General features: G+C 28.1%; 1 protein-coding gene across 2 annotated transcripts in view; it reads left to right on the top strand.

Moving 5' to 3' along the window:
* Positions 1-25,507, top strand: part of LOC129619278 (putative transcription factor SOX-15) — a 107,315-nt gene that overhangs the window by 63,774 nt on the left and 18,034 nt on the right. Inside the window, exons 1-2 of one of the 2 annotated variants that reach the window (XM_055534453.1) lie at positions 4,795-4,919; positions 5,305-6,134. In XM_055534453.1, coding sequence (XP_055390428.1) covers positions 5,339-6,134 — 796 coding nt within the window. In that variant the 5' untranslated portion in view covers positions 4,795-4,919; positions 5,305-5,338. Of the gene's footprint in view, positions 1-4,794; positions 4,920-5,304; positions 6,135-25,507 lie in introns of those variants that run through there. The other variant, XM_055534451.1, reaches the window with a different exon arrangement.

The following is a 25,507-nucleotide window of genomic DNA, read 5'->3' as shown; positions in this document are numbered from 1 at the left end:
GTATTCCATTTTATGGTGTACGACCCCATCGAGTAGATCAAATACTCACTTCTCCACTATTGCCAAATTTTTAGATAAAACTTTTCTCAAAGCCGTAGCTTCTAATCATGTACTTCCTGGGGGAACATAGAAGCGCGACGTTCCTTGAGAAGCCCTCCTGATATGTCAGGCTCTTAAGGCTCCCACCTCCCTGCATCGCTCCTAGAGAGGCTCAAAACCTCCTCATTGCTCCAGTAATGCAGATGCATGGGTATTGAATACCTGAAAACAAACTGATTTCTTGGTGTTCATTTGACGCCACTCTGTTGATAATCTGTTGAATCATCCCAATGTCACAAGTGTAACAAACTCTTCACTCTTCCTCAATAAAAGAAAACAAAATATTAAATCATCAAATTTTTCTTAAAATTTTGCTTAGTTCACATTTCGTTCACTCACTTTTTAACCTAAAATCCGAACCGCTTTACTTTTAAATACTTATTTAATAAACATAAATAGTTTTTTTTTTATTTTAATATTAAAGGGCATTAAAATATTGTAATTTGTTTGTATTTGACAATAAAAAAATATATTAAAATTTTTTCTATTAAACGAAAATATTAAGTACCTTTTTATATACATACATACGAGTATAAATGAAGGTAGATGAAGGTATGTAGACTAAATTTAAAAGAAAATCAGTTAAAAAATTTTCATTACAAATATTTCGCGATATTTTTTTTTTTTTGGAACCTGACATTTATGATTAAATAAAACTAAAATATTTTTTAAGAAAGAAAAAAAAAAAATAAATAAAAATCAAAACAAAGAAACAACAAAAACCCTACAAAAACATTTTGATCACGGTTCTGTTACTTGAAGAAAAAAAAATACAAAAAAAAAACATTATATAAGTTTTTACTTCAGAAGCAAATAAATGTTGACTTCTACATTTCTTCTACATTTATTCAGGCAAAAATAATAGGAGCAATCACAAAAAGAAAACAATCACAACAAAAAAACGTTGTCTAAACAGTGAACAAACCTATTCCATTTTTTTTTTCTATCATTTTTTTTCGCTTAGCCTGTCTCTACTTCAAATTCTCTAAAAACTCATTTGCGACACAAAACACACAAATAATAACAGAAAAAAAAAACAGAACACAAAACAGAAAAAATTTGTGACCAATTGTACCCTTGTTCTTTTTGATCTCTTGCTGTGAAATCGTTTTGTCGATTTAATTCACGATTTTATTATGTTGCCATCTATGTTTTATTTTTTTAACTTTTTAAGTATTTTTTTTTTTGGGCTTTCTAAATTCTATTTTTTGACATTATTTTTAAGTTTGTAGTGCACTTCTTTTTAAATCTTTTTAAATTGTGATAATTTTTTCTCTCTCTTTAATTTTTTAAATGTAATTTGTTAGAATGCAATCACTATTTGATTTGCACTGATCTTTAATGTAGTTGTTTTTTATTTTTTCTTCTTTTTTTTTTGGTTTTGCTTGTTTTGTGGCTCAAGTAAGTTTAAAAATAAATACTTTAACTATAAAGAACAAATTTTTTAACAAATCAAGCTGGCAGCTTTTATCTTTCTGGTGTTTTTTTTTTTACTTTTTTCTTCTTTTATCATAGAATTTTAAAGTTTGTGTACTATAGATTGGCAGTATTTAGTTTTAGATTGGAACTAAATAAATTCTTTTTCAATATGGATTAGAAGAATTTATAGAAAAACAAAGAATTTGGATTGAAATGTTAATTTCGTTGAATGAGACGGAGAACATTGAAGTGATCTTGATTAATTAAATTTTGAGCATACAAATTGTTTTTCGATTTACTTGAATGCTGTGTCTTCTGTATGCAGTGTAGGCAGTACAGACTTATTGCAAAAATTGAATATTCTAATTTTAGTGCTTCTGGCCAGATGGGATGACCTCAAACTTTTGCACATTATTCCAAGCGTTATTCTAGCCAATCATATTCTGTTAGATAAATTCGTTTTTGCTCTTAAATTTGTGTGATAATGATACTTGCAAAGTAGTTGAATCTTGTGACATTCTCGATTAGGGTTCCGTAAATCATGAATTGTTCATTATTTTTGCTCTTTATTCTAAGTGACTTTATTTTCAGTACGTATTCAGTAAAATTTTTGAAAAATTTGTAGAAGGTTTCCTTAAAACTTCGGCTGCAATTTTAGAATGTGGAAAAATTTGTGATTGCTTGTAATGTGTTCTGCCACAGAATGGTGATGTGTAAATCCATTTTAAAGTCAAAAATTGCAATTTCTTTCAGAAAATCCTGAATTTCATGTTCGAAACAAAGTTTATAATTATTATCGCAATTGATTTGAGCAAAAAATGACTAAAAATAATTTTTGTTTGACTGCTGCAAAAACCTACTTTTAAAATCATAAAATATAAAAGATTAAAAAAAAAAAATTTATGGATTTGAAATTCCAAAATTTTGTCAAAAGTAGCAAAAAGTAATAAAAAAAATTAAATGTATTAAAAAAGTTTATAGTACAAAAGAAAAAAAAATTGAACTTTAAAATTTTTAAAATACTTTTTAAAACTTTGATAAAAGACGACGTAAATACGCGATATGATGACGACTTAAACGTTATTACGACACTTTTATATTTTGGAATTTTTATTATGGTTTTTGTTTTTGATAAGAAATTTCACTTTTCAAGATTTCAGAGAGTATGCCTGTGAGTATATAATATTGACATACATGTAGGAGCGATAAAGAGATAGATTACAATAAGGTATTTCACCAAATTGGAAATAAAAAAAAAAGAAAACAAAAATTAAATAAATAAAAAATTGTACAAAACGTGCCTGTATGTACATTGTATACACTTGAAAGTTTTATAAATCAGTGAGTTGAATTATAAACAAAAGATAAGGAAAAATTCTTATCAAAATAAAAAAAAAATTAGTTGTTCAATTTAACTCTAAGATATTGTAAAAGGAAATTTTCTGTTAAGGAATATTTGAACGCTTATTAGAGCCTAAAGAAATCTGAGTAGAAAGGGAATAGTTTTATTTCTGCTTAATGATTTTGTGAAGATAAATGAAACGACAGAATCCTTAACGTATGTGATTAGGTTGCTGTAGCATATTAGATGTTGTTAAAATTCTGTTGCCGTCAGAAACAAACCGACGAGACTTGAACAATGTCTAATGCTAAAGCATTATATTCATCGTTCCTTTAGTAGGTAGATTGTTTGTTCATTAACATTTGAATTAATTTTTTAAAGTTATATTAATATGACGTTGCTTGCATCAAATGTTCAGCAATTGTAAAGATTTGTTGTACATACCAATTTTTTATTTATTTTTTATAAATCAGTATAGAAACGTTAATGCTGTCATGTGTTAGCTTGTCATTGATTATTACCCAGCATTTACACGTGCAAGTTACTTGCAAGAAAGTTGCAATACATACAAAAATTTTACTAACACATTGAAATATTTCTACTTGCTTGTTTACTTGCAGTTCAACTTGCAAGAAAATTTTGCTGCCAGTAATTTGAGCAAGTAATTTGACATATTGAGAAATTCACAAAAAAAAATTTGTTGTTTTGATTTTTTTTTTTTTTTTTAATATAAAATTTTTGAATTTTGTTTTGAAAAAATTAAACTTAGCAAACTTATGGTTTCTAAAATTTATAAACAATTATATAAATTGCTAGTTGTTTTCTTCTCAAAGACATTTTCAAAAATTAACTTGCTAAACGCCTACGTCATAATAGCAAGTAATTTGACATTTCGAAAAATTAATTGACAATTAATATTATACAAACTTGCTTGCAAGTAACTTGTATGTGTAAATGCTGGGTTATATATCAACTTAACATAGCCTCCTGAGCTCGTTAATGTAAACCGAGTGAAAGATTACCTAAAAAAAATAATATTTAAGTTCGAGTAATATAAACTTTGACTTCTGTAGATTGAATACCTACGACATCAGCCGGCCTTTTTGTCAGGTCTTCGAATGTATATGAATTACGCTCATTTGATCTAGAATTAAACCAATTAATTTTTTTAAATATTTTAAAATTTCTTACAAATTTTTTATAAAATTACAACAAATTCGAATAAAAAAATTTTAGTTATCAAAAATTGTCGGTGCCATCCTTGATTATTTTTAATTTCCAAAAATTAAAAAACAAAAAAAAAATTACTTCAATTTTCAATTCCCTATGGTAACTACCCGCAAGTAATAAGTTAAAGCTTAATTGTATAAGTATCAAAAACGTAATAAAGTGCACTAAAAGCTTCTGCTTATTAATAATCACTTCGCACTATCTATATATTATGCCTATGCTGACTATCAGTCTGATATCAATCCTTAAAGAACGATGGACACTTAAAATTATTGAAAAAACAAAATCCAATTTAATTGTTTACCAATATATTTGAATTATATAGCAAATATTTACTAATTTTAAAGTAGTTGCTTATAAAACAAAATATATAAAGAATATAAAACAGCAAGCGTATACTGGAACACAATTTAAAAGTTATAGTGACGTTAAAAATTATTGACGTAAGTTTAGGTTAATTTGAGTGTAATTAAAATTTTATTAATTTAATTTTATTCTAATAGAATTAAAATTGCCATACATGTAGGTAAATTATTTCAAAATTAATATAATAAATTTAATTTGCGAATAATAACTTTTCGAAACAGTTCTAAAGATTAAGTGAAAAAGCGTCAAATACAGTTAGTCGTATAAAATCTATTGATGTGAAAGATACGAACGGGTTTCATTCAAAAGTTATTCCATGCAGAAGTAAGCTAACGCTATGACCTTACAAATAAAAACTCCCACATTTATAACATTGCCTTGTAAGCAGAACTTAAAACCTATCACAGTCGGCCGTTATCCTCTTTCAGAATGAATTTTAATTAGAGTGAATAAATTGAAGCAGGTAAGACAACTAAAATTTCATAATTCTTTCCACATATTTCCAGATTGTTCGTCCATCTCAATTGTATCGTATATAAGTTATACCCTACTCATAACAGTTCCCACTCATCATAATCGGTCACTGATCTTTTGAAATCATATTCGAACAAAGTTCAATTATTCAATTTATGCTATTCCTAAGCTTTCAAATTTTGAAAAAGCAAAAAATTTTTAATCATTATTGAAAAACTTATCTTAAATTTTAAATCAATTTTTATGTGCTCGTATTTATTATAAACAACATACTTAGTACTTATACTTAATTAAATATTATGTAGCTACATATGTAAGTGTTAAATACCTACCCAGTTAGACTAATAATTTTCTTTTTTAATTTTATTTTTCAGTTCACCACAACATCAACAAACATATCATCGTATAATGTATCATGATGATGGTGGTTATGTAGGACAATCAATGCAAAATTATTCGACAGCATCAAATACAAATTCTGGAACAAATGGTGGAAATAACAATAGTAGTGGTACAACTGGAGGTGTATCACCTTTACCACCACCACAAGCACAATCATCTGTAACCGGAAATTCTAATGCATCACCACAAATGTTAACATCATCGTCATCATCACAACATTCACATCAATTATCAAGTTTAGCAGTAGTTACACATTCAATGATACCACCACCTAGTCCTTCACAAATGCACCTTGTTGGTACACCACCAACAAGTGGAACAAATATATCAGGTGGTGGTGGTGGTGGAGGTAATCCTAGTGGCGGTGGCGGAGGTGGTGGTCCAATCGGTAGTGGAAGTGGATTATCACATCCAAATTTATCACAAAGTCCAATGTTATCATCACCTTTAATGTCATCACATTCACCATTATTAAATTCAAATTCACCATTACTTAATGCAAATTCACCAATGATCTCTGAATATTCACCATACGCTAATATTATACCAAATTCAATGGATGATGTTGCACCAGTATGGTATAGTTATCCAAATGAATTTTGTGCCTCAAGTTATAGTGTTTTACCGAGGCAAGCATATGGTCCGGGTGGTAAAATTGGACCTGGTAGTTCATTAAAAAGTGCTAAAGAAACAAGAATAAGGCGACCAATGAATGCTTTTATGGTATGGGCAAAAGTTGAAAGAAAAAAATTAGCTGATGAAAACCCAGATTTACATAATGCAGATTTAAGTAAAATGTTAGGTATGTTTTTTAGAAAACTTTATTTTTTTTTTTTGTGTATTACAAATATTATAAAATTTTTTTCTTAAATATACCAAACACATATGCATCTACCTTAATATGCTGCATTTTATGCATAATAAGGCAAAAAATAGAAATTGCATTCAAATTACAAGTTGAATGCATAAAAAGATGATACCGATCGAGTCAAACAATCCAATACGATGTTTTATTTTATTACCTCTTCCATTCGAACATTTAAAAATATGAAATTCAATGAATATAATAAGTATTTAGTTATATATAATGTTGTCGTCTCTTTTTCTCGGTTGATTAAACATCTTATTTTCTCTTATATACTTTTAAAAAGTTTATATGTGTATAATAAATACATCTTTATATAAATATAAATAGATGTACCGTATAAACTCCACCCAAAATCAAATGATTGGTTTATGCTTTATAAATTATATATAAAACACAAAAATAAAAATAAAATCACCCGATCCATTAGAATGTGAGTGAGTGTGTGTGCGAACTTATCAGAGACATTAGTATATATATGGTTATGCTCTTCTCTTCTTCGGTACTTGTTTTTGTTATTTTATTTAATTTTGTTTTTTTTTTGTTGCTATATGGTTTGAAAACAAACTGATGCTATCGTAATTTACTCTCTGCCTTATTATAAGTGCTCTGGCTATTAAGCGGGTATCATTATTTCAGTTTGCTATGTAAATAATTATTTATTTTATAGTAGTCACGTATATTAATAATATGTTGTATCAGTAATTTTTAATAAATATTGTTTTCTCTTATGTTAAGAAAACAAATATGTCGCTTCGAATATTAGGAGTAATTTATAGGGTATTGCAGGAGATTCATTTAAGATCGTAGGAGAAGAGATTCATTTGGATCGAAAATTAAAAAATGTCAAATGTTGGTGATAATTGAATGTATGAATATACATAAATTTAATAGATTTCTTTGTTTTAATTATTAATTATTTGTATATGAAGCTGAATTACATACATAACTTGTTAATCGCAAAACTTTGTTTTTCATATTTCTGCAAAATACAATATAATACCTGACTCTATGAAGGAAATCACAGCAGAAAATAAATAAGTTCAATTTAAATATGACAAAAAATTATATAATTTCTGCAAATTTTGCTCACCGAAAGCACTACCATCAAATCAGAGGGTATGGGAGTACATTCCCATACAGATATGAAATCCATTTGTGATCCAAAGCCTGCCAAATGCCATATAATTCCAACTAATGCATTTGGTCCTCAGTAGTCGGTGTTGCAGATAACTGCCGCCTGAGAGTTCTTCTGCCGGATCCCAAGTATTCTCCGCCATCTCACTAAATGTCTTGTTTGTAATGAAGCAAGACAAAAAAATAAATCACCTTTCTACATACCTAGATAAATATTTATGTTGGTATGCAGCTTCTATATTATGTACACAAACTGTCTGTCATCTTTTTCTATTTTCACGAAACTTATGTTTTCCAAATAAATAGGCAAAAATATCGTAAATTTTTTTTTCTCATAAAATTTAATTTTTAAAATTATAAATGTAATAAATTTTTTTTTCTGTTTTTCTCAATTTTTGTTTTTAACTACAATCCAAATTTCGCCTTTTTTGCACTAGAAAATTTAAAAAAAACAAAATAAATAAAAATAAAATAGAAAATTAAAAAAGCCAAAAACGCCATGTTTGTTTTTCTATTCAGTTTTTTTTACGTTTTTATTTTGTTACTTTTTTTTTGTGAAAATTGATCTTGAAAAACTTGAATGATTTCTGACAATCGAATTATAAATTTTAGTTCAAGGTCAACTTATGTTGTACCTACATATACACACTCATTCTACATACCTGTACCTACTTTTATATATACAAAGTGATTCCATATATCGCGAACTACTTATGACTTACATATAGAAAAAATATTTCAGAAGCGCTTAATTAAACTTCCACCTACATTTAATTTTCTATGTTATTTTTGTATTTGTTATAAATTTTTTTAGAATTTATAACATTAGAAATTTTTTTTTTCGATTATTTTAAAAAATTTAACAACAAAAGTAGGAAAAAAAGCGTTATATACAAGTATAGATGATTGTATTGTTGAAAATAACCTTAAAAAATGACTTACATACAACTATACTTACATATCTGTATATTTGTATATAAAAAATTACCATAACAAATGAACAGGAAATGACGATCCCTTCAGAGATCGCGCAATCATTTAACCAGAACGAAAAAACGATAAAAAAAAATAAAATTGGTTTTAATTTTATTTTCTTTTGCGTTTTTAATATTATTAAGTATGAACTGCAAGTATACATATGTACATACATACATATATGTATAAATATAATATTTCAAAGTTTTTTGATAGCGCAATAAATTCATCATTATCATATCACATCACATCATTCATCACATATACATGTACATATCTATAAAATATTATAGATTTCATTCATCCATACTTAAATATCTAAAAGGATTGCCAACGTACACTGGTTTTTGTGGAATTTCCTTAATATTTTGAGCACGACAAATAAAGTCACAATTATATGAGTCGAAATCGCAAGTCATACAGTTAGTGAATATTGCAGTTCAGATCAGAGTCGCCCGTCAACTGTTTTTCCTAACTATTTCCCGAAGAAATTTTAGATTTTTGTCGCCTTCCTGTAGGCCTCCTACAGGAGACTTTGTTTGTTGCATTCCTGGCGAGATATTTCAGTATTCCGACTGCAAACAAGCAATTTTCTCTTACTGGAGCATATTGAAAAAGGGTTTGGGACCAAATAAATCTGATTTCCTCCAACTTTTAGTAATATTCACAATTACGCTTTCTTTTTGAAAAGTTGGTAACCTCAGAACTCTGTACATTTTACTTATTATACAAATTTAACATATGAATCTACTTATTCTAAATGTATATCAGTTATAAATTTTATATAAAAGTTTCAAATTGGAAAATAACGAAATAAATTTAAAAATCGATTCAATAATTTTGTAGACACAAGCTCGTAGATCAAAATCATATTAAAAGCTATTAATAAGAATAAAATTTATTTGATTTTTATTTTATTTTTTTAAATAAAAAACCAGATGTCAAATTTCTTCAAGGATGCAACACATACAAATATTTAAATGTAAACATTAATGTAAATCTAAAATTTTTATTGAGCGTATCAAGTAGGCAGTGTAGATATTCCTGACGATGCACCAAATGATATTCATTTACTTATATGAATAAAAATTGAAAAATTTTAAAGAAATAAATTTAGGTTATACACACATTTTTTTGATCAAAGATAATAAGGTTTTGAGGCTCCCTTTTTTTCATGAAAGAAAAAACATGAAAGGATTTAAAGCAGGAAATGGGTATAACCTTTTATAGGTCAGATTATTCAAGTATAAGAGAATATTCAGACAAAACAGAATCCTATTTGCAAATACATTTTTTTTTCCTGCACGGGGACCGAGGCCCTTAGGCCCCACTCACGTCGACCCATAAGATCTTTTGTGATTCTCATACCCCCTACATTAACTCTATTCCTAGGCCCCTGACAAACCGCAGTATGGCAGCCACATCAAGCTGCGAGATTCTCCCCGGAGTCACAAAGCCCCCGCCCCGAAGCACCTCCGCCGCAAGCGAGCAATCGCCTCGCACTCACACAGTAAGTGCTCCATGGTTTTGTTCTCCTCCAGCCATAAACGGCAGACCTCATCCGCCACCCTGCCCATCCTTTTCAGGTGGACCCTCAAAAGGCAGTGTCCAGTGAGAACCCCCACTAATGTTCTCAAATTTGGACGACTGAGCATGGCCAGACCCTGCCCCCCCAGTTCCAGGGGACGCACAAATTTCCCAGAGTGCGAACAGGCCCAGGCAGCTGTCCCAATGTTCAACTCTAGCCCACTCCTTCCATTCACTGAGGGCACGCAAGACCGTTGTCTTGGGCACCACAAAGCATGGCTCTGGCTCAATGAAGGGAGCCGGCGCTCTTTCCCTGGAAAGATCATCAGCTCTCTCGTTCCCGTCCACTCCGTAGTGTCCCGGCATCCACATCAAGATTAATTTGTTGTGCCTGGCCAGGACGCCAAGAGTGTCAATGCATTCTTTTAGCAGGCTGGATCCCACTCATCAGACAAGAGGACCCCGAGAACAGCCCTACTGTCCGACATAATAAAAATCCTGCTCCTTTTCATGTTCCTTCTGATACATTCCAGAGCACGCAACTCTATGGCATATGTCTCAGCCTGAAATATCGATGGGCAGCGTCCGAGGGCCTTGATATGCTTACGCCCTCACCGTACACACCCACGTTCATCCCTTCATTGGTTTTGGATCCATCCCAGATCCGCCTTTCAGCTAGATCCACAACGTATGACCTGACTATGTTCCTCTCCTTCAGACCAAAGTCCAAGGGCATCTTCATGTCATGTAGGCCATCGATCTCCGCAATAATGCTTAGATGGCCCCTAAGATTACCCGGCTTTGGCTCCATGTATTGCCTTATCCGCAGTGCCCCTTTCATAGCCTCCCCCTTTAGGTGAATATGAAGCTAGGCCAAGCCCAAGAGAACCTCCATCTCCTCGGGCACTTTCTCAGTTCACCCGTTATGCCAAGACATGCGAGGCGCTGCAATCGAGTGAGAGCAGTTTTAAGTCTAAGATCCCACATTTTTCCATATAGCCTCGTCGAAACCCATAGAGCCCGTGTGGCCCTAACTATGACTCCATTAAGATGAGCCCCCCAGTTTAGTCGTTGGTCTAGAACTACTCCCAGATACTTGACCTACTTGGAAGGCTCAATGTTTTTGCCCCCCAGGAGCAACGGGTGCATACTAAATTTCCGCCGCCTAGTAAATGGTACAATGACTGCCTTTCCCGGGTGAATACCAAGGCGCTCCACCTGAGTCCAGTCCCGTATGATGTTCAAAGCACCTTGCATTCGGTCAGCCACGACATCATCATGCTGGCCCCTCACAACAACGACCAGATCATCAGCGTAGCCCTGTACATTATACTCGCTATGAGACAGCTTGTCCTTTCTATTTCTTGAGTGAGGCGGTGCAGGGCAACCTCGGTTGATATTCCAGCCCGATAGGCGAACTGCTTTCCGTGCAAAGGTGAGGTCCCCTCAAATGTGGCCCTCACGTGCACATCTAGCATCTTCTCCATCGACTTCAAGAGAAACGACGTCAAGCTTATTGGCCGGCATGACTTCGGGTGAGTGTCAGGACGGTTGGCCTTCGGTATGAATACCACCCTCACCCTTCTCCAACTCTGTGGAATGTAACCATAGCAATAGCTGGCCTTGAATATTTGTGTTAGGAGTGGAACCAAATCCTCCATGCTCTCTTGCAACATGGCGGGGTAAATTCCATCTCCATCAGGGGACTTGTAGGCCTCGAATGACCCCACAGCTCACCTAACCTTCTGCCTGTCAAAGATTCTTCCAGACAGGCTTCTAACCCGGCTTTTTGCCGCTCCTCCGCCCTTCGAGTTGAGCTCACAGTTCCCGAGCGATTCTGTTTGCCCCAACTAGCAGTCCGGAACACATACTCTAACGATGATCGCAAGCAATATACTGTGCTAAGTACTAAGGAAAGGAGTCTTCGGCCTCGTATTATTTGAGAGCATTTATTATATTCAACACCAAATTCTGTCAATAATTTATGGAAATTATTATTTAATTATACTGATTATATGCTGTAATTAGTATAATAATTAATTAGAGCGCGGAATAAAAAAGAAACTTGTTAATTCGGTTGCGAATTCATTTAGTTTCCTTGTTTAATTTATTATTGTTATACCTTAATTCACGATTTAATAATATAAAGTTTAAATTATATAAAAGATTGAAATTAATTTATTTTTTTGAATTATCATGATCATTTGATATTCACACCACGTATACTTAATTATCTTTTAAGAAAGCGATTAATCTCATATGTAATTGTAAAAATTAAAATATTTTCGAGTATTTTATTACTATGCAGAACTAAATAAAAAAACTAAAGTATAACAATATATCAGTTTTGTAACGGAACTTAAAATTACTTTAATTGAAAAATTAAATGTGAAGTTATAATTTCTCAGTTTTTTTTTCAAAATTTTTTCCTAATTTTATGCAATATTTAATAAAAATTTGTGGACATCTATATTATTCTAAGAGAACTGAGTGGGGCAAAAGGGCATCGGGCCACCACACCCACTCGGGACTTATTGTAGAATCGCACATCTTTATTATATTTCAAATATTAAAACATCAAAACAACACTGATTTTGTACAGAATACCTTGCAACTCTTTTTCAATTTCAACTTCCTTAAAAAAATTTATTAAGTACCAATATATAAATAATTATAATAATAATAATTCTTTGTTCGTCCAGACAAAATAATCTAATAAATTTTCGATTTTTGAATATTTTAAATATAATATTCCTTTACGTAATATGGAAAAAAACTCATAAAATTTCTGTAAACAGAACGCATACTTTTTGAACAGAAATATTCTTTTGTTTAATTCTTTTTTCTATAATTTTTTATTTTTAATTCTTTATCTACTTCTAGTATGCTAAATAATTTCATTCTTTTATTATTTTAATGCCTTCACAATTTTATTAAAAAAATTTCGTATTTCATATTGATGGTCGTCAAATTTGACAACTCTATAAATTTAATATGCCTATATAATTTGACATACTAAAAAAAAATACAACAGTTGAAACTTTTGATTTACAACACTATAATAGAAATGTCAATTTTAACGACTTGTGGAAATTAAGAAAACAAAACCCAAAAATCACTCACCTATTAAATATTGATTGCATTAGGAGTATTTTGGGGAGAGTAGCTGAAGGAGAGCAAAATATAATTTTATAGTCAAGAAACGTTAATAAAAATTTTCCAACAAGTCAATTAAATTTTAATTTGTATGCAAAACTGCAAATTTTCTTATTATTATTTTTATTTTGTTCTTTCTATACTTTAATAAATTTATTTACTTTGTATGATCATAAGTATTTTGCAGTTTTATGCGCCTTGCAATAAAATATTTGTTGTATTTGTTTTTTTTTTTTTGTTATTTAAAGACAGAATTAAGAACTCAAGTGTTGAATAACAAAATGTCAATTATATGCACTGCATAGAAATAAAATTAATTTGAACACTTCAAAATCGATTTTTAAAAATGTGTCTATACTAGATTTATTCGATAGTGCTGATTATAGCAATTAAAAGGCGTCAAGTCCTTATTTCTTTTAATTTTGTCTAAGTACTTTTGTTTCTGTCAACTTGTTTTTTTTTCATTTTGTAATTACGTATTGTAACATTAAGAATTTTAAAAGATTTTTTGATATCAAATTCAAACGCATAATATTTAATATAGTAACCATTCAGTAACATTTTTTTACATGATAATTTTATGTATACGTTTATAGATTTGCACGTATAATTAACTGTTTTCAAATTCAATAACAAGCCCATTAAGAGTGATGTTAATTTATTTGAATTTTATGATACCTCCCAAGTACAGCTAAAGTAGTAAATATTATTGTATGTATATATATATATATATATAGGGTATGTATAATAGTTATACATACTGTACATTATGTAGTTAATGTAATTATTTGTTTATATGTTAATTTTAATGTAAGTTATAAATTAAAATTCTGCAGTTTTTTCTATATGCGCTTTAAATTATATTCAACTATTAAATGCTATACAACCCATTTACAATTATGACTTTGATAACTATATGCAAATAGAAGAAGTACAGGGTCATTTGCTATATTGTAGACTTAAATAAGCTTCAGTATAATACAAATATAATAAATCGTTTGTATTAATTCCCACGATCGGGCGCCACTATACAAATACATTAAATTCTCGAATTTTATATTATTGTTTCTTTAGGCACAGTATATTTGATAATTTTGCAATAGCAGGAATGCAAATATTTATAAATCAGTGTGTTTTTTGCGTAAGTATCGGGCGTTCTCGATCTCTCGTTCTTAATATCGTTAATTAATATATATCTCGTTCTCAGGCGCCACTACTCGAAATTGTAAATTTCCTGAAATGTATGTTGTTGTTTTATGCAAAAATATTTTTTTTAGAGATGATTTAACAAATTTCAATCATGGGAAGGCAAGTGTTTGCAAATCGGTGTGGTTTTTCGAATTTAATATGTTAAGCTAGTGGCAGCAGTTTACAAAAAAAATTATGAACAAAATTCTCGGTGTAGTCAAATTTCTCTTTAAGAAATGTCACTCTGTTTCAAAATCTATTACAGTAAATCTTAAAAATTCTTTTATTACAAATTCTTTTTACCTAATTTTTTTTTGTTTACTAATTTTTGGTTTTCCTTTACCAAATGAATCAAAGAACGAAAATAAAAAAATTTTGAATTCTTTATTAATTTTCTTATAACTTACATTTACTTTTTCTAATTAGTATTCAATGCAAAAAAACAAACAAAAAAATGACAAATCAAAACAAAAAAAATAAATAAAAAAATAACCAAAATAATCCCGTGACGTTTATACTGTATGCAAAACACGTGAATTACACCTTCCGGACCGAAGCGTGCCTTACCAGTTTTTTTATTTAACAGTTTTTATGTATTTTCTATTTTATTTATTTTGTTTATTTGTTTTTTTTTTTTTTGTCTCTTGTTTTCTTTTTTCTCTTTATTCTTTTATTATTACTATCATTATTATTTTCTACCTTTAATGTGGCGCAGCAATCATTCTCATGCTCTTTTGTGTCCCTTTCTGTCACTTAACTTAATTTGTTCTATCGCGTGAGCTGAAAGAAATCAACAGAAAATAAAAACAAAAAAAACAAAATCATCGGACACAATTCTATATTACGAATGTGTATGCGCATTTCTTTTGTTGTAAACAATATGGAAAATGTATAAGAGCAGCAAAACAACAAACTTCTTTATGATTATATATACGATATTAAAATGCAACAAAATAGTTTTGTGCAAGTAAAACTCTGAAAAGGTTCCAAGCCCATAGGTTTTTTTATTTTTGTTGTTTTCACTACAACTTTTATACATGAACTTCAAATTCGTGTACATGTTGATCAACTTTGTTTAAAATACATAAATAGAACATTATCCAGGTAAATTTACCTGATTTCAATTTAAAATTTTAAAGAGGAAAAACAATAGACAGAGGAAAAAAAGAAAACGATTTTCTCTGATCATATTAGATTTCATGCCTTTTACATACTCGTATTAAATATAGGTTTTCAATTTCTTAAATAAAAAATTCAAGAAAATGTTTAGAATTTATACAAAAATGCTTAAAATTTTTTAATCGACATAATCGATTATTTATATTTTATCGATTTTACAGTCATAGGAATTCAAAGTACCGGAGAAAATAGCTGTAATTAGGAGCAATTTGATACACTAAGTCAATTTTCAAACGGAGTGCATTTATGCGCTAATATAAAACAGGGAAAAACAGCAAAAATGTGCTCATGCTTCAGGCTCCAAATAGTAACAAAGCAATTCCAGTCCCATTACAATTGAACAAAATTTTGTTTGAGTTAATTTGAACTTAATTTTTCACCTGACATAACAATGATATAAGTTTAATCTAGCTATTTCATTATCATATCCCGATTTATTTGAGCACCAAAGTCCTTAGGCTAATTTACTTGATTCTATTTGTACTTAAAAATTGTTAAATATTCCATTGATTTCCATATTCTTACATAAAAATTAAAGAGTACATACTTTGTACTTTAAGTACTCCAAAATAAATATCAAATTTTATGCCCTATAAACACTTTATCTTTATAAATCTTTACAATATTACACAAATAATTATTGTTTTAATAGCCTATTAAAATTTTTTACAATTATTAAAAAAAAATTACAAGTATTTATTATGTTTTTTTTTTAATAGATTGTCCACTTATTTTATGATCGGTAACATCAATTTATTTTAACGATAAGAATAAACAATAATTAATAACCTTAAATTACTTCAAAATAAAAAATTAACAATAGATTTGAATAGAAGCGCTAAAGTGCTTTCTAATTTTTAAAGATAATCTCGTATAGTAGCAAAACAATAATACGCACAAGCATTTTAAAGTAAAGTGTTTACCAAAAATTATTAAATTTTACTTATATTTTTTATTCTGTTTCTATATTGAAAATGAAATTCGACAATTTCATAATTTGAATTCTCATTATGACTTTTATAATTTATATAGCAAAAATCAAATTAAAATAATTTTCAAGTCTCTAGTTATTGCAGTTTTCGGCTCCAGAAGAGCGCAAAAATATTAATTATTTACGAATATTAGAGAATACTTCCGAATACCTGTTTAATCTAAAACGCGCCATTTAATGAAGTGCGGTCTGTTTGATTTTGAAATTATTTTTTCGATCATTTCAAGATCAAAAATTCTTTTTGCAACTCATTCTAAAAGTAAAAAAATTGCGAAAAAATAATTTATCGTGAAGTTTAGTTCGAAAAATTAAACGATAAGCTTAATATATCTAATTAACCGCGCCGTTCGAACGTGCAAATTTGTATGGGACACCATTCAAAGTCCTTTTTAAGACTTTTTGAGCGGTACCGCAATACTTAATTATATTTGGCTGCTTTCGAAAAGAACACAAGTGTCTCCAAAACATGACTTCGCACATCTATCTGAGTTTAACACATATTCGGAACATTTACAGAAAAATCGATATTTATGACGTAACAAATATCTGGCTTGAAGGAACTGCTACTTTATTATTTTTTTATCGTTTAAAGAAGTGGGAAATATAGCATGTTCCCTTTGATATATAAGAACCTAACTAGAAAAAGAAAAAAAACTTCATTTTTTGAATTTTAAAATCAATTTTCCATTAAAATGAACACAAAATATATACACACATGCAAGAACATTATGTCACACACACACATTATGCACAATATTCAAAGTGGTGAATAACATATCGAAAAACATATTGATCATGATTTTCCCCTCCTTAATTTAACTTAGACGTTCACTCTATCAATGATCCTGTATTTACTGATCGCTTTACATAATATTGAACGCAAAGAATAAAACCTCATGATACTTAATACTTTTGTTGACAATATTATTTTCGTGCAATAATAATTTTGCTCTCCTCCCACTCTGTTATTATGTTCAATTTCAATATAGAAGCCAAAAAGCAAGTAATGAAAAATTTTTGTCTACATTTGTTACTCATATAGTCAACCATAGTCTTATACATGTAAGTAAATGGAAAGTATTTAGCATAAATTTTCTTACGTTTTTTCATGTTGGCTTTTACTATTATTGCAAACGCCGCAAGTTAACAAAAGTATGGAAGAAGTACATGGAATATTTTAAGGTGCTATTTTAGAAATTACTGCTATATTTACATAATAAAACTGAAAAACTGAATAACTCACCTCAGAAGTATTTGAAATATACCCGCTCTTCTGCATATTATATCGGAAATAATTCTTACTATTTAGTTACAATTTAGTTACGTCTATGTATACATAAGAGTAAAAGTAAAAACCGGATTGACTTGGAAATGTATATGCTCTTATAAGAATTATAGAGGTTCTAAGTATAAATGCGCACATTTAAAAAATTCAAGCCGTATATTGACAATCTTACATTATTTTAAATAACGGAATATAAATGTAGTTGTACTGTTATGTATAGCTACATATAAAATCACGTGGTGCATCAAAACACATAAAACTTGCACATAATTTTGAAAATTAAATTATTTATACTAATAAGCTAAGTCCATTCAAACGACACCAGTATTCAACCACTCAATATTGTAAAAAGTTCAACATAAAAGAAACACAAATGTGTGTACAAAAAAAAAACAGTTTGGAAAAAATTTGCAAAATGTCACTTTTATGTGATAGAAAATATTGCAGAAATTGAAGGCAAATAAAAAAGCAAAAACTTTATTTAAGTGATTCACTCCATAGGTATGCTATATTTGATTAGATATTTGGTTTTATTTATTGCACTGTAATGAAGTTTGGGCATTAGATGTAGAATACAGAAATTTTAAATAAGGTTCTGTCATTTTTTATTATAAATCTTTTGTGAAAATTTGGTGAGCTTAGCTCAATTAGTTTTTTTTTTTGTTATCGCTCAAACGGACGGGCAGCCGAACAGACGGACAGCCATGGTTAAATGGACTTTGAATTCGACACTGATTAAAAACATGTACTCGAGTCTATATCCCAGATCATTATTTGTTAGCGTTACAAACGGTAAGTCAAATTTATTATATCCTTCGAATCTGCGTTCGTACGGTAATAAAAAGCATTATTACTTTTACTATGGCTATTAAAAGAGCAGACGGTGACCAAGTGGAAGCAGCAAAACTGATATATAATGGGCATATATTATCAAAAATTTGTTACAACATATGCAGCTGGAGTCATTATACTAAATTCCATCTCAATCACATTACTATTATTACCATAATGCATAGCTACAACACCAGAGTTTTCGGTTTCGAGGTTTACCGATGGTTCTTATTTTTATTTCCTAGCACTTGAAGTCGTGTGAAAAGGCCATGCTTCGCTGACTAAAGACTAAAGACTACTAAATTCTACAATGAATTTAGAAATTTTTATTCTAATTAAGATTTACTTATTTATATTATATACTTACAGTTATAAATAGAAAAAATAACTTGAAATTTTCATTTATATTTATATTTAACTGTACTCTTTTAATGTAAACCGAATATTAAAAGTATGATCAGTGTTTTCACATCATTTTTATTGCCGATATAAAAATCTGAATAGGCTATTGTCAGCAAGTAATTATTTACGTTATAAGTACACTAAAATTTTTTACATAAATATGGCCATTTACACTTAAAATAACAGTGAATTCAATTTAATTTCCTATATTTAATATAAAAAACAAAAATATACATAAATAAACAACAATAATAAACAATATAATTACACCATTGTTGCCATAATGTTCGAAATGTTATAAAAAATGACATTCTTTAACAAATTACAAGTATTTTTTAATATCTCTTAAATTATACGATTTAAAACACCATAATTTTTTAATAAACTAGTTGATAAACGAAAAAAAAACAGTAACGTCTTGCAATTATTTTGCTTTTCTGTTGCTATTATAAAAAAAAAACAGAAAGAAATAAAAAAAAAATTGAAAATTAATTTATTCAATTTGACATTTTAATAATATTGTTTACGTCAGTTATTTTGTTGTTTTTAAATGCCGCCAAAATACCGCAATGTTTTTTAATTAAAATTTTTCATTTACTTTTCTATTAAATCAAAAATTTATTTATTATTATAATTTCTTTTTTTTTATTTTTATTATTTTTCTTTAAATTTTTATATTCTAAAATGCTAGAATAGATTTTGTCAATAGTCTAAAATCAAAACAGTACAATAACACATTCTCTTATTATCATAATTTTCAAAAAAAAAAATCATTGTAGAACACACGGTAGTCAAAAATTATAACGACGACCTAATGTCGCCCCCCTTTATTATTATCAATAAAAAAAAAAAAACAAAAAATAAGAGAAAAATTAAATATTAAGTACCTAATTAATATTCATAACACATTGCTGTCATTTTATTCACTCTCTTATTTAGTGTTTCACTCTCTCTCTCTCTCTCAAGTGTATAGTCACTTCAATTCAAAATTTTTACGGGATCACTCGTTTTTCTGTACTTACACATATGCTTCTTAAGTCAATAAGAGCATGAGCTAGGCTATACATTTAATGAAAGAACTTGTGTAAACTCAAATACAAATATAAGAGTTTCAATTTCGGAAAAGAAAAAAAAACAAGAAATAAAATAAAAACATCAAAACTTTTTATATATTTTTTTATCAGTAATAAAAAAACTTTTTTCTCCTGAATACCAATTTTTTTTTCTTCCAATATTTTTAATTAAGAAATTATAAAAAAAATCAAAATTTAAAACACAAAACACAAAAAAAATGAGTTTATAATGGGGCCCTCTCCATATTGATAGGTGAATTTTTGATTTTTTCGTTTGTTTGTTTGTCTATACTTGTTTTAATGCGATTCCCTCCATTTGATTGAGTCGTACTTTATTTTTGCTTTTTTTTTCATATCCCTCTGGTGGCAAACATTTTTTTTTTTAAATTCTTTGTTGCTATTTTTTGATTTTTTTGTTTTTACACAATTTTTCCTTTTTCGATTATTTTGTTTTAGGTTTTTGTGACATGTGACTCGTATGACTGACGATGAATCGATTTTTTATATATATTTTATTTGCTTTTTGTTTTTCGATATTAAAATATTTCTTACTTTTTTTTTTCGATATTAAAATACCAAAGTACACGGTATTTTACTTTATACTTTTTTGGATTTTTGGTGCGTTGTTAAAATATTTTTATGGGTTTATGGTGTCACAAAACTAATAAGATCAATAAATTTTTTTGAAATTGAAATGTCACATTTTCGTATATATGTACGTACATAAGTAAATAATAAGTTAAACGTTTTCATACAGCTATTATATGAAAAAGGAATATGAAGAGAAAATAAAAAAAAAAATGAAAAAAAAAACGAAATGCAATATTTTTTAATGGACTTCCAAAATTTGTACATACTTCATTTCAACAGATAAAATATAGGTAGACATGTATAACAGTTAAATATATTTAAATAATGAAATAATGAAATATAAATAAAAAAGTATAAATATGTACTCATGTATGTATATAAATCAGTTGTTGTAAACAGTTTTAAGTTTTGCATAATTTTAGGGGTATGTGATTTTTATAAATACATAATAAATGATTCTGTTATTGCATAAGTTTTGCATAATTTTAGGGGTATGTGATTTTTATAAATACATAATAAATGATTCTGTTATTGAAGTTTGAAGTTCTTGGGCTAAATTCTGCAAAAAAGATTTGGTTAATAAAAGTGAACTAGTTTTGAAATTATGAACATGTAGGAGCATTTCCTTTCAATATTTTGACTTTGAATTTAAATATCTCTGAAACTAAAGTGCTCGACACCACTGGTATACCGTTAGAATAAGAATTTTATGAGTATTAAGAGTTCTAAAAATTATACGGTTTTAAGGCCTCATAATTTGGGAAGGAGGACCCAAAAAGCAAATTGCCAGTATTTGTTTATTGTCTGCTTGAAGTCATTCTATCAGCCTACTGTGGAAGTATTGTTGGATCTCGCACAACCTGTACACTATGATTCGCAATATACCGACTTCTTATTTAAAAATATACATATGTGTGTATTTAAAAAAAATATTTTTACTCACTGCATTAATAAATGTGTACATTTATTTTTGTTTTTACATATAAATCTTCATATAAACATTATGTAAATGTGTGTATGTATATAAACTACAATATTAGGTGCCATTAATTTTCACCTTTTTGGCATAATGTCATTTTAAAAGTTATTGGTCCAAAATATTAATTTCATTATATTGTTTTCTTATATACATACATAAGTACATGTAGACTTTCTTTAATATTTTTCATGACATGCTGTTAGTATACTAACCAGTAATCTTAAAAATGAAATCGCATTTGTAATAACAAAAAGAAAAATGTGATTTTATCTTTTAAAATTTTTAAGCATTTTTAAGCAATAACAATAATGTTATACATATATCAGTTTAATGAACTCCTTTTATTGTGTTTTTTTTTTTTATCGTAATTATAGAATTAAAATTTCTGATCGCAATCTCCTTATAACTTGTTTAATGGTGACATGAATTAATTTTATTATATTGTTTTATATTATGTATGTATGTTTAAAATTATTTTGAATTAATTTATAGAATTTTGTCAAATTTTCAAATAATGATTGATACTTTTGTAAATTAATAATTTTGAGAACAGAATAACTAATTAGAAATCTTTATAGCTACTTATACCCGTATGTCCGTAAGTATTTATAGTAAGTAAGAATATTATAATTTTTTTTTTCAAAAATTGACACTGATTGATTTTAATCAGAGTTGACAAACCAAAAAAAAATTTCTTTAATTTATTGTTTAGGATTTTTAGAAATCGATAAACGTGAATTGATAATAAGAAACATGTGAACGGATTTCATAAAATTTATGAGTTCTTAATTTTGAACACCAAAAGAAATTTACATAATGAAGAGCATATTACCATATGTACACTTAGGATTGCATTAATTTTTCAAATTTAAAATTTATGCGATCACATTTTAACAGTAAAATAACATTAAATATGGTTATTATGATGAAATGATTGAATACATAGATAACAAATTGTCATTATTGTATATACGCTTTCAGAATATTAGAGAAGGGCGTTAATATTATCACAATGGTAAATCACTTTTGAAATACAAAATATTTCTATATTAAAAAATTAAGTATTCAATAACTTTTCCGATTTAGAATTTTTTTTTAAATACTTTGAAGTAAAGAATTTTTCTTTCAATTTTAATAGGAAATCTTCATAAAATTCGTTGATGTTTCGAACTTCATGAAATCTGACATTCTTCTTCTAAGACAATCGATATTAACAATCGATATCTGTTTACGTACATTGCTATTTCTAGATTAACCTATCTGTTTATGTGTATACTTTTTTGTTGTTGTTCTCAAACCTAAAATGATAATATAGAATTATTTTGTCATAGCAAAAACTTGTCAAAGAATAGTGAATTTAAGTAGCTATCGCGTTAATAACCGCATTGCCTCAATTCATTTGAAACATGCAGTCTTTAATTTGTACATCTGCATGCTGTTGCAATTCCTCTTCTGTATTTCTTCCATTTTAATCTTTTCTATAATACTTAAATTATTTACTGTTGTTGGATAACTCATTATCCATTATTAATATACATATATGTAAATTTTTCGTAGCCATAGATTAAAAACTGTGAATTCCTACTACTTCTACTTCGAACGGCTCCTCTAATCTTATTGTTATTGGTCCACTTAAAACTTGTCCTAATTAGTTTATTTTATTTTTTATACCCTGCGCATCTCTAATTTTATTTTGTTAGTAAAGTTTAATAAGCTCCTCTGTTATAGTATTAACTGCACTGATTTCAGAGATAAAGTGTATTAATGTATTCCTTGTGCGCTAGATAGGCTGTTCTGTTCTTTAATGTTAATTATAAAACAAAAAGTACTCAATTTTTGATTCATATACTTTTAATTGGAATTTTACAATCACTCCGAAAATATTTTCAATGCCATATTAATTAATTTGTCAAAATTACAGTCTATTATTTTGAACGTAATAAATTTCTCTGCGAGGTAACAATATTATCGATTATCTTAATCACTAAATTCGATTAAATACTTATATAATTTTATATACATACATATGTACATATAGGTACAATAAATAATAATACTAATTTCTGATTAAAAAAAAAAATTTTTAATTTACTTTTTTTATAATAATAATCACCATTTTGAATCGCAAATTAATATATGCATGTATATGTAGATGTGTAAAAAATATGTGTTTTTAACACCAATACATCAAAAATTTACACCTATAAACGAATAACAGAGAAAACTATTCGTGTTATATTTCAGTATACATTCATATATACATACATACATGTACACACAAATTTAAAATAATTTTTTTAGGTTATAATTTGAAAAGTTGTTCGTTCTTTTTTGTAATTTTTCTTTGTTTCATTTATTTTCATTCTTGATTTATTACTTTATGTAAGTATATATAGAGAAAAATAAAAAATGAAATTAAATTGTATCTTACTGATACTCTGACATCTTTCATTATTTTCCTTTTTGGTTTTATGTTTTTCTTCTTCTCTTTTAACTCGTACATATTCATACAAATCAATTCATTAACAAGAAACGGCAACACACGGCAACAAAAATACAAGGTAACAACATTCACCTCACCCGTTATTAAAAAAAAAGAAAAAAAAAACAAAAAGGGAAAAAATAACTATTTTGTTATCTAAAGAAAAATATCTTATAAATCTATAAAAAAAAAAAAAAAAAATTGTAACGGTTGGCTGAAGATGCCCCAACAACAAGAAAAACAACTTTTCATAGTTTTTTTTTCTTCTTGATTTTTAATTTATACTTTGTTGCTTTTTAATTTTTTTATTGTAACGTTGTGAATGCGAAAATTTTATAAAATTTGTTATGAAATTGCTGTTTCGCTTATAATTTTAGGTAATTTTTGAGGATCCCTAAAAAATATTAAAAACATATTGCGGGTGCAACGTTAAAATGTCCTTTAGTCTTGTTTAAATTGGTCTTGTCGTTTGCTGTATGTAAAATTTGTCTAAATAATTACATTTGATTTTAAATACATCAAATCTCTCATATATTTTCAATTTATCATTGACCGAATTTAACAAGCTCCTTAGTTGATATTTATTATTCGTTTTAGATATCTGAATAGCTGCTTATTTATTAAATTCGATGAATGATTATCATAACATAAGTCAAAGATGCCCATATTGTTCCTTGTTCTTTCAATAACCTGATCTGTTTATACAACGTAAGCTCATGTTATCCCGTCCAATTCGTGTAATGAATTGTGTATTGCGTAATGAATTTATAAGTACCTTCAACCGAATAAACATTTTTAACTACTGACTTCAGTGTGAAGATTTTTTTTTTCTTATGAGTTTTCTTCCTGAAGATATTGAATCCAATTTTGTCTGATATTCTTTGCACCAGTATATCGAATAAAGGGAAGACTCCATTCTCCTTCATGTCGTACATAAATTCGATGTTCCTATGTAATTTATTGATTAAGATGAGCAAATATCAAAACAGAGTTCTGGCAACCAAGACTTTACAAACGACCCTTAATTCATTTTTCTTCCATATTTCTTATAGTTACCTGGAGTCAAATAATTTTCTTATTATTATTATTTTTTTGTTTTTTCATTTTAAATTTTCAACTTAATGTGACTGTTTATCGCGTAAATAAGTTTTTCCTATCTGTCTCTTTTGCGCACTCTACTCTTTTATGCAAGAGTAGAGAAGAGTTTTTCTTTTGAAATAAATCTACAAGATATTTGCATAAATTAAACATAATAACTGTTAAATATGAACTAGAAATTTTTTTTTTGTACTGTTTTTCAAATAATTAATACTGATATTAAAAATCTTCACTTTATACATTGTATGTGTGTGCGTGTTGGTTTATAAATCGTAATATTATTTTTATACAATCTGTTCACTTTACTAATTTAAAAAAAACTGAGCGGGAGGTCAAAATTTACGTCTCTTTTTACAGATGAGCAAAATGACTTGGCTTAAAGAACTAAAAACAAAAAAAAAATATTTAAAATAATT

The sequence above is a fragment of the Condylostylus longicornis genome, unplaced genomic scaffold (assembly GCF_029603195.1).
Source record: "Condylostylus longicornis isolate FDR11 unplaced genomic scaffold, ASM2960319v2 ptg000011l, whole genome shotgun sequence".
NCBI lineage: Eukaryota > Metazoa > Arthropoda > Insecta > Diptera > Dolichopodidae > Condylostylus > Condylostylus longicornis.
The sequence above is the reverse complement of the archived record's forward strand: the minus strand, read 5'-3'. Positions and strand labels throughout refer to the sequence as shown.